General features: G+C 41.0%; 1 protein-coding gene across 2 annotated transcripts in view; it reads left to right on the plus strand.

Annotated features, from left to right (window-relative positions):
* The first annotated feature begins 1,204 nt into the window (after positions 1-1,204).
* ITPR2 (inositol 1,4,5-trisphosphate receptor type 2) overlaps positions 1,205-13,162 on the plus strand; it is a 506,436-nt gene continuing 494,478 nt past the window's right edge. For both annotated transcript variants that reach the window (XR_004665727.3, XM_003828909.5), the window contains exon 1: positions 1,205-1,764. Coding sequence is in view for 1 of the 2 variants with exons in the window: in XM_003828909.5 (XP_003828957.3) it covers positions 1,673-1,764 (92 nt within the window). In the remaining variant the exon portion in view is untranslated. The remainder of the gene's footprint in view (positions 1,765-13,162) is intronic.

Consider the following 13,162-nt stretch of genomic DNA (forward strand, 5'->3'; position numbering starts at 1 on the left):
CTAATTCTTTCATTTTCTATTATGTGATTGTAAGTCTCAATCTAAACCATCTTTGAACTGTAAGACATGTAAGACATCTGACTGTAAGTTACATTTTGGTCAGCTGCACAATTTGACACAACATGCTTCTGCACACCCCAAGTTCCTCTGCCTTTCTACAAACTTTGCTCTGTGGGGATTACTTATGTAGCACTTTTAAATTAGGTGGCTGGTATCAAAACCGCCATACAGTTTGCCTCCACTGTGTGTTCTAGAAGGGAAGAGCAAAAGGCTTTTAAAATCATGTTCTAAGAAGAGGGCTACAGAAGCAACAGAGAAGGCGTGGAAAAGTGTCTAGCTGCGTTTTGCTTATAACGGCTGGAGCTTTAAGAGTCAGCAGCTTTAGACGTAAACAAGCCAGGGCTGTCTTGAGCCGGGGACCTTGGGCTGATGGGGGTGGGAAGGTTAACCTCGGCTTGGAGTTAAGGAAGCGCAGGAGGCGCGGCCTCGGAGGCTTAAAGCTCAGCTCCACTGAGCCCTCACCGCTGAAGGTTGGCTACAAAAACTGGCTTGCCCAAGTGACGTTTACCTCCTTGGAGGCTCGTGTCCACCTGGACATCAGCGGACGGGTCGAGTTTCATTAACGCCGCGTACTTGAGAAAAGAAGAGGAAAAAGACCACCCAAACTACATAACGAAATCGAGATCATCCTCCTTCCCTCACTCTCTTCCTTCCTCTCTTCTACTTTCTTCATCATGCATTTATTTTTTATTTGTATTTTTTTCCTTTACTTCAACGCCTACTCTTCCTTGGCCGGCAAATTACCCACCCCGCTGGGGCTCCACCTTTTCATCTCCACCAGTTCGGGGGCTCTCTCCATTGTGCCCGGGTCCTACAGTGCGCTCGCCCGGCCGCCACCTCTCACCCTCCCTGCCCCCATCAAGCTTCTTCGCGTTCCCAGGCAGCGACTGTCGCGCCTCCGGTCCGGCCTCTCCAGGGCGGCCGCACGCGCCCGCTCCCCCGCCGGGGTCCCCCGCCGCCCCTCCAGCGCCGCCCAGCGTCGCGTCCCCGCGCGGGCCGGTGCGGCGGCAGCAGAGGCTTCCCGGGTGGCCCGGCCTCCCGAGGGTCGCCCCGCCCCGGCCCAGCTCCGCCCCCGGCCGCTGCTCCCTGATTGGCCGCCCCCCCACCTCTCCAGGGCTCCTCTCCTCCCCCTCGCCCAATGGGCACCGGCACCTGGTCCAAAAATTCCCCTGAGGGGACCGAGGGGGCTCGGCCACTTCCAGCTCCAGCCGGGCGGCTGTGACGGCCGCAGCGGGTCGCAGAGCAGGGAGTGGACACGGAGTGGGGAGCGGAGAGGGAAGGAGGAGGAGGAGGAGCAAAGGTGTTGGAGAGAAAACTTCAGAAAGGAACAGGAAACCTGCCGGGGAGGCGGCGGCGGCTGCGGCTTCTCTGGGCGCCTGGGCTGCGCTCTTCGCGGGGTGTCCGCAGCTGCGGTTTGGCCCCGGTCTGGCTTCCCCGGCGCGCACGCACGGCTGAGCCGCGACGCTCAGTGGCTCGGGCCGTGCCCTCCGCCGCGGCTCTTGGCCGCTGTAGTCCCGCGCTCCGATCCGCTTCTGCCGCGGCGGCTCCCTGGAGAGAGGGCGGCGAGGGCGCAGGGAAGAGGAGGGACGTCCACTGTGGAACATGAAGCAGCATGACTGAGAAAATGTCCAGCTTCCTCTACATAGGGGACATCGTGTCCCTGTACGCGGAGGGCTCGGTCAACGGCTTCATCAGCACCTTGGGGTAAGCGGGAGACGAGGGCTGGGCAGCGCTCGCGCTCCGGGTCCTGGGAACCAGTCCCTGGGAACCAGTCCCTGTCCTTCCTCCGCCGCCCGGTCCTCCCGCTGCCGCGCGTGGTGGCCCGGCCGGGCAGGGTCGGCGCCCGCGGACAGCGCCGTGCGCTCCGCTCTCTCGCTCGCCCGCTCGCAGGAAGCTGCCCTGAGAGGCAAGACTTTCTCAGCAACTTCGTAATCTCAAGCTCAGAGACACATCAGAAAGGAGGAAGTGATTCAGAAGCCCGGAGACGGGCCCGGCGAAGAGGTCTTCGCTGGCTTCTCCCTGGGTTGTTTTGATTAAAATGTGTGCTTGTTTTCCCTGGAAGGTAAAACAAAACACCCCCCTTTTCCACCGTTTCTCGCTACCGTCCTCAGCCCCTGGTCTCTCAGTGCCGGGTTTGAAAGAGCAGTCGATAAAAGTCCGTGGCCTTGGACATGAAACTCAAGCGATGTGGTGAGCCAAAGTGTGGCGTTGTCCTGCGGGAGGAGCTCACCGTCCCCTCTTCGCTGGAGCAGTTTCCTTTTGGCCTTGCCGAACCAGGACTCGCCCCACTGGCCTGGGCAGCCCTAGGGGCATCTGCAGCGCTGTGGCCCTTGGACGTCTCTGAGGGCTTCCTGGGTTCTAGAACTCAGACCTGCTATCTCCCCTTCCCAGGCCTTGGCCCACTGAAATGCTGAGCCTCTCTTGGAATTTAGCCAAGTGAAGAGTTCTTGAGATTCGAGTTGAATGGGGGGAAAAAAATATATATATACACATATATGTATATATTTATGTTTATGAATGAGGGAAATATATATTAATGTATTTATATATTTTATGTAGAATATATATTTATATATTTTATGTAGAATATATATTTATATATTTTATGTAGAATATATATTTATATATTTTATGTAGAATATATATTTATATATTTTATGTAGAATATATATTTATATATTTTATGTAGAATATATATATATTTATATATAAAACAGTGTGCCAAATGGTTAAATAGGACTTCCTTGTTTTCTCTGTTCTGATTGGGAATAGCAGTGTGCAGTTTAATTGCACGCTGCAGTATATTTTGATGCACAGGAAATTTTTTGTTACCTCGTTGTTTCAACACTTAGGTCCCCCCGCCCTACATTTCAGGCTGTGGAACTGGTGTTTCCACTCTTGTCTGGCTACTGTTTTCAGCTGTTAGGCTTTGGGGCAGATGACTTAACCTGCAACGACCCGGGACAGTGACTTCGAGCTGTGTTATAACGGACTGCTGCCTACCAAACACTGGGACGTGGAAGTCACCAGTACTTCCACAGTTCCTGTTACTTGTGCATTCCCCCTAATGAGTGAAAGAAGGGAGGTAGATTTAATTCAATCCCTTTTCCATCAGTGTTACTTTCTTATGCAACTAAAGCGTGGTAGGAAAAACACGTTAGTGCCAAGCGCTTCTGCTGGGTTTGTGAATCATGAGCTACCACTGTTTTTGAGATCATTCATGATACAAGTTCAGTTTCTGGGCCTCCAGCAACATTTTGCAGGTGGACTCTGCTGCTCTTCACCCTCCGTAGACTCTCCAGGTGTGTGTGTGTGATGTAGTAGTTAAGCAGAGGGGGTTCCATGGACAGAATACTTGGGGTTTGAATTCTGGCGCTTCCACTTGTAAACCTTATGACCTTGGGAAAGTTACATAAACTCTGTGCCCCAGTCTCCTCAGTTCTACAAATGGGAATAGGCATGGTTTCTACCTCATAGGGTTGTGGTGAGGAAGAAGAGATTAATATATGTAAAGTGAGTAGCATGGTACCTGGCACAGTATAAGCACTGATGTGTTAGCTATTGTAGTAATTATCATTGCCTTGGTGACGGTGAGCCATAGTTATATTTGTGGACAAAATAATAACAAGGACTAGGAATAGAGTATAAAACCTAGATAAAGAAAAGAACTTTTTTTTAGTGTCTAATTCAGCAAATGTATGCTTATGGATAACTTATAAAACAAATACCAGAAGGACTATATAGATGGCATATCAGGAAGCTACAAGTTTGACAGTTGTGGAGTCGACCCTGATCATTTTAGAGATTAGGAATTGAGGTTAAGAGAAATGAAGTGACTAACCCAGGAAAGAGAGGGCATTAATGCCAAAACCTGGAACTCTAATCCTGTCTCCAGATTCCCAGCCAAGAGTGCTTTCCTTTGGTTATACATAATAATCTTTAAACCTTGAGAAAAATAAGCTAGAATAACCTTTAATGTACAATATACATTTGTGTAAATATCTCTGATTTGTATTCAACTTTTTTGTTGGTGTTTTGAAGGTTGAGCTTCCTTAGTATGCATTTGTGCAATATATTATTTTTCTATTAATGAACTGAGTCTTGTTGAAGTAAATATGACAAAGCCTTCGTGCTGCTAGATTCTAAGGTGAAGAAGGGTCTTTAGAAATGCTGCCATTGGGCTGGGCACAGTGGCTCATGCCTGTAACCCCAGCACTTTGGGAGGCCAAGGCGGGCAGATCACTTGAGGTCAGGAGTTTGAGACCAGCCTGGCCAACATGGGGAAACCCCATCTCTATTAAAAATACAAAAATTAGCTGTGCGTGGTGGTGGACGCCTGTAGTCCCAGCTACTCGGGAGGCTGAGGCAGGAGAATCACTTGAACCTGGGAGGCAGAGGTTGCAGTGAGCTGAGATTGCGCCACTGCACTCCAGCCTGGGGGACAGAGCGAGACTCTGCCTCAAAAAAACAAACAAAACAAAACAAAAAGAAATGCTGCTATTGGTGAAACCTGGTGCTTTGATTGGATATTCTTTTTCTGAGATAGACTGCTCAGAGTTTCAGATAACTTTGTAGTACTTCAGAAGTCAGAGGTTAGATATGACCATGCCTCCCTCCTGGTACTTGCTTCTGAACATCTTTTCAAAGGACAGTTGTAGTAAAAGTCATTGCTGATGTGCCCTGGTGCAGTTTCCTGGCCTTCACTGGAATAGTGTCCAAAGGATACTCAAGGGAAGCATGGTGAGCCTAGGACTTAAATGGGTCCTGGGTGAAGTGAATCTCTTTATAGAATAAGACAAACTGTAAAATTAAGAATGCCGTGATCCAGCCTGGGCAACAGATGGAGACCCTGTCTGTACAAAAAATATAAAAAATTAGCCAGGTGTGGTGGTGCACGCCTGTGGTCCCAGCTGGTCTCAGCCACGTGGGAGGCTGAGGTGGGATGGTCACTTGAGCTTGGGAGGTCAAGGCTGCAGGGAGCAACAATCACACCATTGCACTCCAGCCTGGGTGACAGAGAGAGCCCCTGTCTAAAAAAAAAAAGGTGCTATGAAATCTCATTTGACAAATGTGCATCAAATTTTTATGATGCATAAAAATATAGCAGTTTTCTACTTTGAAAACAGGGCAGTGCAGAAAGCGTTAATTTTTTTATAATAAAAAATTGGGAATATCAAAAAATTAAACCTGAAATCATTATCTTATTAATGAACATTTCCAAATTCTGCTGTATGTGGGATATGCAAATAATGTTGCAAACACTTGAAAGTTGCTTTCAGAAAGCATCTGGCACGTCATTGAAAAAGGCTCATTTAATTTCTAAAGAAATCATGCTGTTCATTTGCTATTCTTCTAAGTATTACATTTAAAATTCATATAAGAGAGAAGAGGAAACTTAGGAAGACAGAAGTGAATTTATTTTCCTGACCATAAGTCTTCCATCTCAACAAAACTATGTGGCTCTTGTGCCCAGGGCTGTAGGTTTGCCCACGGCTCCTTGCGGTTCTCTACTCTGTACCTCCAGCCATCAGAGTATGTATTTCTGTGGCAGTTGTTAGATAAGATGCTAAAACTGACTTTTGGCTTTGATAAGTAAACCAAGCTACTTTATCCTAATTTAAACTGACGTATTTTGCACTCATCTCATCGATTTTTATTAACATGTGGGTGGTTTTCAAGGTTGGGAATCCATAAATAAAATAATTTCCTAAAATTCGGGGTGAAAAAGTTTCAGCTATTGAGAAATAATCCCATTTAATTTCATAATGGCTTAATTAAGGCCATGGAATATAACATCTGATGCTTTTATCCTGAGAAGTCAGACTGATTCATGATTTTGTTCCCTCTGCTTTCTGTCTGTGACATTGCAGTTTTTTAATGGTCCGTCATGCTTGGTTTTAGTACTTTCTTAAGGCTGTGGAATCACACTGGGCTCAGATTTTTAGGAATTATAAAACTCATGGGAACATATGTCTGTGCCACGTGAAATCTTATCTAGGTACATGTAGGGGTAGCACTCCCTATTTTTTACCTCGGAGTACAATTGGTAGATATTTTATTTTGCAAGTTGGTTTTAGGGCTATGAAACCAAAGCAGAGTGGTAGTTGTGATTTCTCATTGTCTTGTTGTGGGGTCATTATTTGTACACTTTCTGCTTCAAAGACAGAGTGCATCTCTCTAGTTGAATTTTCTTTCTCTTCTGTTAGTTGGAGGTCTGTTGTTCCAGGTCTGCTGCTAATTAGCCATATGGCCTTGTTCCTATCGTTTATTCTCTTTTCATGTCAGTATGTCTTCCTGAAAACTAAGAAGGAGAGAAGATGCTGTGGCCCATCCCCCTGGGGGTATTATAAAAACAAGTGATAGAGACAGAAAGAAAAGATTTCTTTTTTAGAAAATTGCTAGGAAAATCTACATTATGCTTATATTTTTGCATGTCAAATTGCACATTTTATTCAAAGGCGTATGAATTGTTAAAGTGAATCAGATTGGAGACATTGACACTGTATATATTTAGTGACAATTTATTCCACTGTCATATTAAAAACGCAATGGGGGAGCTAAAAATTAGACTAAAAGTTTTTGATTTCCATTTTAGCTCTTCAGCCATGCATGATGGCTAGTAGCATGATGTTTTTTCAAAGTCAGCTTAGCAAGGTGTTTAATGAGAACTGAGTTTACACAGTATTTCAAGATAATGAATAGACATTTATTTGCAAATAAATCTTGTTTGATTTCAATGTTTAGCATGTAAATAAGTTTTGGATGATATACATTGTTATTGTGTAGTTGCTGGGAATTTTTGCCATAAGGTAATGAATTTTTCAGCTGGAAAAGTCATGGAGTTTCACTATATTTGAGTTTACCAGACCTCTCTTGGAGGCCCCTCTGACTGGAGATGTGGGAGGATTTTCTTAGGCTTTGTGACCCAGCTTCTCAGGTTGATTTATCAGTCTGTTTGTGCAAAATTTGAATGCCCTAGTTGCAAAGATTGGCATTTCTCCTTTTTTCCCCATTATCCTTTACCTGTATTTACTAGATGTTTCTGAATCTTGAATTGTTGCAAGCCGAGTTACAGTTATTGTTCTTTTCTCTGTGTAAGTGCAAAGGGGCCTGCTTTGTATTTCCTAATTTAAATTTTCATCTAAAGAATCAATTTAAGAAATACTTGTATTGACTTATGGACAAATGCTTTAAATCCTATTGGACGAAGATGGTGAATATATTTTAAATAAACTATTTTTATTTTCTACTGGCATGTCTTAAGGTTATAGTTTTTGTGTCTCTTTTAAAGGTGAAGGAGGGAGTCTTGGGATGTGCTGTCCACTTTCAAATGTAATGTTGATTGTCCCTTTCTCCTCCTTCCATTTTTTCTATACTAGGATTTGTCTTTCTTGTTGCTGCCACATCTGATGACAACAGATATTCACATTTCTGTGTACGTCAGCTTGACCAATGGTCAGGTACCACAGAGTAGGGACTGAGCATAGCAGAATTCTTGGGATAGTGGGTTAGTAGAATCAGTGTAAGGTGCATCGGTCCTTCCTTGGCTGTTCTCAGCATGGTTGAGGGGTTCGTAAATGAAAAGTGTGTATATGTGTGTGTGTGTGTGTGTGTACATCGGTATATGTATGTTTAAGTGATAGCCACCTTTGCCTTGAGGTTTCTTCTCAGGATCGCCTCAGAACCAACACCTAGAAGTTAAGGTCTCAGTAACTATCAGGTGACTACCAATTGATGCTCTGACTTCAAAGCATCGTAAGCATCATCATCATAGTCTCTTAGTCAGAGTGACAGAGGATTGGAGCCCTTATTTTTACTTCCTGCTTGATTTTGGCCAATGCAATTAACTTTTCAATTCCTTTGTTTCCATGTTCAGGGATGGATGTCTGGTAGGGTGATAGGGAGGGGGTCACACAGTTTATAATTCTGACTTAATTCCTCAGAAGAATGAGACTGTGTAACTGTTTACATTTTACTATTCCCAATTATAGTCCCTCAAATTTCTCTTCCTGATCTTTTTTTCTGCTAAACATTTTGATGTTTAAATAGTTGTAGATTTGATTTATCTTATTTAATTATGCTGTTCTTATTACAGTTTTAAAAATATTTTCCTCAATAGGACTTTTTTTTTTTTCTTGAGGCTTGACCACAGCTCACTGCAACCCTGAAGTCCTGGGCTCAAGCGATCCCTCTACCTCAGCCTCCCAAAGTTCTAGGATTACAGGTGTGAGCCATGACACCCAGCCTCAATAGGACTTTTTGATCAGTGGGGAGTTTGTACATGAAGCTTGGAATGGTTATAGTTAACTTTTATTTTTGTATAAGATGTTTAGTATCTTCCAAACAGAACTCTTCCAAATGATGGCTGTTGTTTCCTGCCATAACCAGGCATATAAGCTTAGCTTTGTTTTGGCTAAGGCATATGATAATGTGATAAATATATCTAAAAGTCCATTGGACATTTGCATGTGTGTTCACTGTGGAGGAAGAAGATGACAGAAGCTTGAATACTGAGTTGTTTTGGAAAGTCTAAGTGTTAGAAGTGTGATGTTGTGGAACTTGAAATTAAGTACAAAGAGAGTTTCTGAAGTGGTGAACATAAAGTATATTTTAAGCTGAAAGGGTGACTATTTCTTAAACCTAAAAGTCATTCTATAAATACCATAACAGCTTTTCAGCCCCCTCTGGCAATGAGAGCTCAGTCAAGTAAACAACCACCCCTCCTCAAGAGCCCTGATGGCTTGGCTTTGATAGAAGAGAATTCAGAGGTAACTGCTTGGCTTTATTCTAGGTGGAACAGAGCCATTTTCTTTATGCACAGGTAGCGCTTTTCACAATGACACTTTTTTTTTTTGTAACTGTTCTCATGCAGATAGTGTGTAGATAACTTAGAGAATATAGACAGAATACTATAGACTCAAACTTTAAAACTTAAATTCCAGGCAGAGGGTCTTCATATATAAATATAAAAGAATTAACAGTGGACTTTTATGACCGATTTATGCTATAATAACAGTGAATTTTATGGTTTTTAAAATATCAGAACTTGGTAATAGATCACTGTGTTATAATCAGACATGAAATTTTAATGATCGTTCATTTGTTCATTCACTTATTTTTATTTTTTAGTTTTCTTCAGAGACAGGGTCTTGCTCTATTGTCCAGGTTGGAGTGCAGTGGCGTGATCTTGGCTCACTGCAACCTCTGCCTCCTGGGTTCAAGCCATTCCTGTGCCTCAATTTTCGGAGTAGCTGGGACTGCAGGTGTGCGCCACCACATTCGGCTAATTTATTGTATTTTTAGTAGAGATAGGGTGTTGCCATGTTGACCAGGCTGGTCTCAAACTCCTAACCTCAGGTGATCTACCTGCCTTGGCTTCCCAAAGTGTTGGGATTACAGGTGTGAGCCACTGCGCCCAGCCCATTCATTTATTTAATGAATAAAACTGTGCCTTTTGAATGTATTGATGGCATTTTTTGGTGTCATGTTTCTACTCCCATGATGACTTTGATGGGAATGTTTAAAAATATATAGCTTTAGAAAACCACAATTTTAATAAAAAATATTCAAAACAATATATATGGAAAATAGAACAGCATATTAGCAGTGGTTGACCCTTTATGGTGAGTATGTAGATGATTTTAATTTCAATTTTTATTTCTTCTGTATTTCCCAGTTTTATGTATGGTTTTAAATTAAACATCTATTACTTTTATAGCCAGGAAAGTTAACTAAAATGGTTTTTAAGGACTCTTCAATTTCTTATTACTGTTAATCAACAATATTTACATTAAAAAGCATAAATAAATTATTTTCCTAGTTATGGTCAGTGGAGGAAAACCACAAACTGAGAAACTGTTATTACTGAAATAGACAGTCATATAATTACCATGAAATTTTTTTTCCTGGTTATTATTGATATTTTAAGGTGTATTGTGGAAAAAATGTTTGTCTGACCAGTAATGCTGAGCAATTAAGTTGGTTGATTTAACTCATGTAGTAAATGTATACAGATGATAACCAATTTACAATGGTTTGATGGTTTGATTTACAATTTTTCAACTTGATGATGGTACAAAAGTAATACTCATTCAGTATAAACCATATTAGAGTACTCAAATAACCATTCTGTTTTCAACTTTCAGTATAGTATTCAATAAATTACATGAGATATTCAACACTTTTATTACAAAATAGGCTTTGTATTTGCCCAGTGTAGGCTAACGTAAGTGTTCTGAGAACACGTAAAGAAGGTTAGGCTAAGCTATGTTGTTTGGTAGGTTAGGTGTATTAAATGAATTTTTGACTAAGAATATTTTCAACTTACAATGGGTTTATTGGGATGTTACCCCATTGTAAGTTGAAGAGTATTGGTAGTCTTTAATTTAGAAGTCTATTGACACATGTTAAGAAGTATGCATTTTAGCATGGCTGACTTGTTCGTTTTAGTAATCTTAGTACTCACTATGAAACTTTTATTGCTTGAGTCAACTTCTATAGTGTTAGTTTTTGAGGAGATTTGTGTGTGTGTGTGTAATTGAAATTTAATCAACTGTTTTTATTGACTATCTTTGAAATAGATGGATTAGCTCTCTCAAAATTCAAATCAATAATGGGTTACCAGTAGCTATTATATAGTTTATACCAACCTATCCAAAGATTTCCAACCTTGAATTAAGAATAAGTTAAAATATCAGGTTCTTTAGACAAAACTTTAATCATACAATTGAAAATGTGTCCATGTTAAGACACATGTGACTATCCTGGAGATGTGGTTTATGCTGAAGCATGCTTCAGAATGACTCATTAATTCATTCAGTAGATATTTCTTGAGCCCTTTCTGTGTGCCGGGCAATATGTGTAAAGAGATGCCAGATATTAAGCTGTTTTTAATTATTATCTCAATGGATTGTTACTTTAATTGTTATCTGAAAAACTTAATCTTCCTTTGCGAATTTGTAGTATGACTCTTGGCTAGGATCTGTGGGAGACATCAAGGCATTTGACACTTTTTTTGCTCTCAGTGTTGCAAATGTTGCAAGGTCAGGAATGGATACTGTCTTCTTAATCCTGTATGCTCAGCACCTGACAAAATTGCTGGTATATAGTAGGTGTTTAATAAATATTTGTGCAATTATTGTAGTAATTTTTTAGCAATGGAGGTAACACTGGCATTGAGTAACTGCAATGTCAGGCAATTTTTGTTTTTTTCCAAATGCCCAAAAGATGATTAAAACAGTACCACAGAAAGTCAGAAGAGTCAGATTCTTTCTATCCTGATTGGGATGACCTGGCGGGAGCTTCAAGGAGGAGGTGGCATTTTCGCTGAACTTGGAAGGATCATTAGAATATTTGTCTCAAATCTATGCCCATGATTGATTATGTATTCTTGGTACTTTTTTCTTTCATTTAAAAAAATTGGTAAAATTTTACTGTCCATTTTAATAGCTCCAAAAAACTAAAGCAAACAATTCAATATTGTTGAGATATGCAAAGACAGAAGAAATAATCTGAGAACCTATTTTATGCTTATTTTCCATAAGGTTTAAGCTTGATTCATATCCTCTGAGAATAAGACGGCATTCCATCCTTGTCACATGCGGTGAATTTACTGAGACCTGAGATAATGAGGCTAGTACTATAAAGCCCAGTCAGGAAGAAACTTGGCAGTTGCTTGGGAGAAATTTATGCGAAGTACCCAGTGCCTTTGGCTATTATATTTTTACCTCCTTTCCCTGTATTTGTTTCCATCCCTAGTATTTCATAGTAGTTTTTCTTCATGAATCATGAACTTAATTAGAATTTTATAAATGCCTGGAAACATTGGCAATATGGACAACTTTTCATCAGATATTAAGAACTATTAAGAACTATTTTAATGAACTATTAAGAACTATTTTAATAGTTCTTAATATAGCACACACATACACGAGTCTCCCACTTGGTATAGAATACCCTTCTGGTATATATGGAGTCCATCATGCTCTCTTTTCCTTTTGGTGTTTTAACATGTTAAAAAAGCCATAGATAGATTCCCATGAATGCAGGGAAGACTAAAGGAAGTGAACAATGCATAATCTGAATTCTTAGAATTCAACTATGTGTTAATGAGGTTCTATCTATCACTGAGATGTTTGAGTCACTGTACAAATATCATCATAAAAATTTCTTTGTGCAGATTACAAAATGCTGGACTTTTATTATATATTGATTATCCCAGAGATTTCCTCGACAGAGTCCTAGAGAAAACTTAGATTTTTAGTGAAGTAATTTCTAGTTCTCTAGCTCTCTGAGATCCTGTAATGACTAATTATGAAATAATCACTAAGGAAAAGAGGATTCTTCACATTATGTAGGAAACTTACGTGGATCATCAGAACTAAAGATGAGAGCTCAAATGACCAGATAAGCAAACAAAACCTGACAAAAACCCAAAAGAAAACTGGTTTAAAAGTTGTTAATTTTCTAATGGCAAATCAAAGTGTATTATTTGTAAAAATTTCAGAGAATAGAGTACTCACCAACTCAAGTTGCAGCTCACATTTAATTAAATTATTTGCAAACCTTGTAGTAAATTGCCCTGGAACTCTTGAAAATAATTTATAGGCATCCCTTGCTATCCTCATTCTTACTATTTGATCTCAAAAGCTCTAAAGATTTGGAAAGCAGGGGATACTTGGATATCACTTTGCCCACATGGATGAAGTTTAAGAATTGAAAAACTGTGTTAGAAGTAACGTTCTTTGTTGGTGAGGAACAGAAACCATCTCTGACCAGCTTACGGAAAGAAGGAAATTTACTGTGAGAATACTGGAGGAGCTCCAAGAAATAAAATGATGAGCTCAACAACTGAGCATCAGGAGAGGCAGGAACCTAGGGCTGCTTTGGGAATCTCAATAGCAGGACTTACTCTTTGGGTCCCATCATTTACATGACTTGAATGGAGCAATTTCTGTATTCAGTGTCCCTCTTGTTAAACTTCAGATTATGAGGTGATAGAATTTGGCCCCCTTGGATCAGGATTAATCATTTATATCCATGACGGCAAGTGGCAATGCCCAGATCTGGCTACCGGGGAAATCACTGTGAGCAGGGCTCCGAT

The sequence above is a fragment of the Pan paniscus genome, chromosome 10, assembly GCF_029289425.2.
Source record: "Pan paniscus chromosome 10, NHGRI_mPanPan1-v2.0_pri, whole genome shotgun sequence".
NCBI lineage: Eukaryota > Metazoa > Chordata > Mammalia > Primates > Hominidae > Pan > Pan paniscus.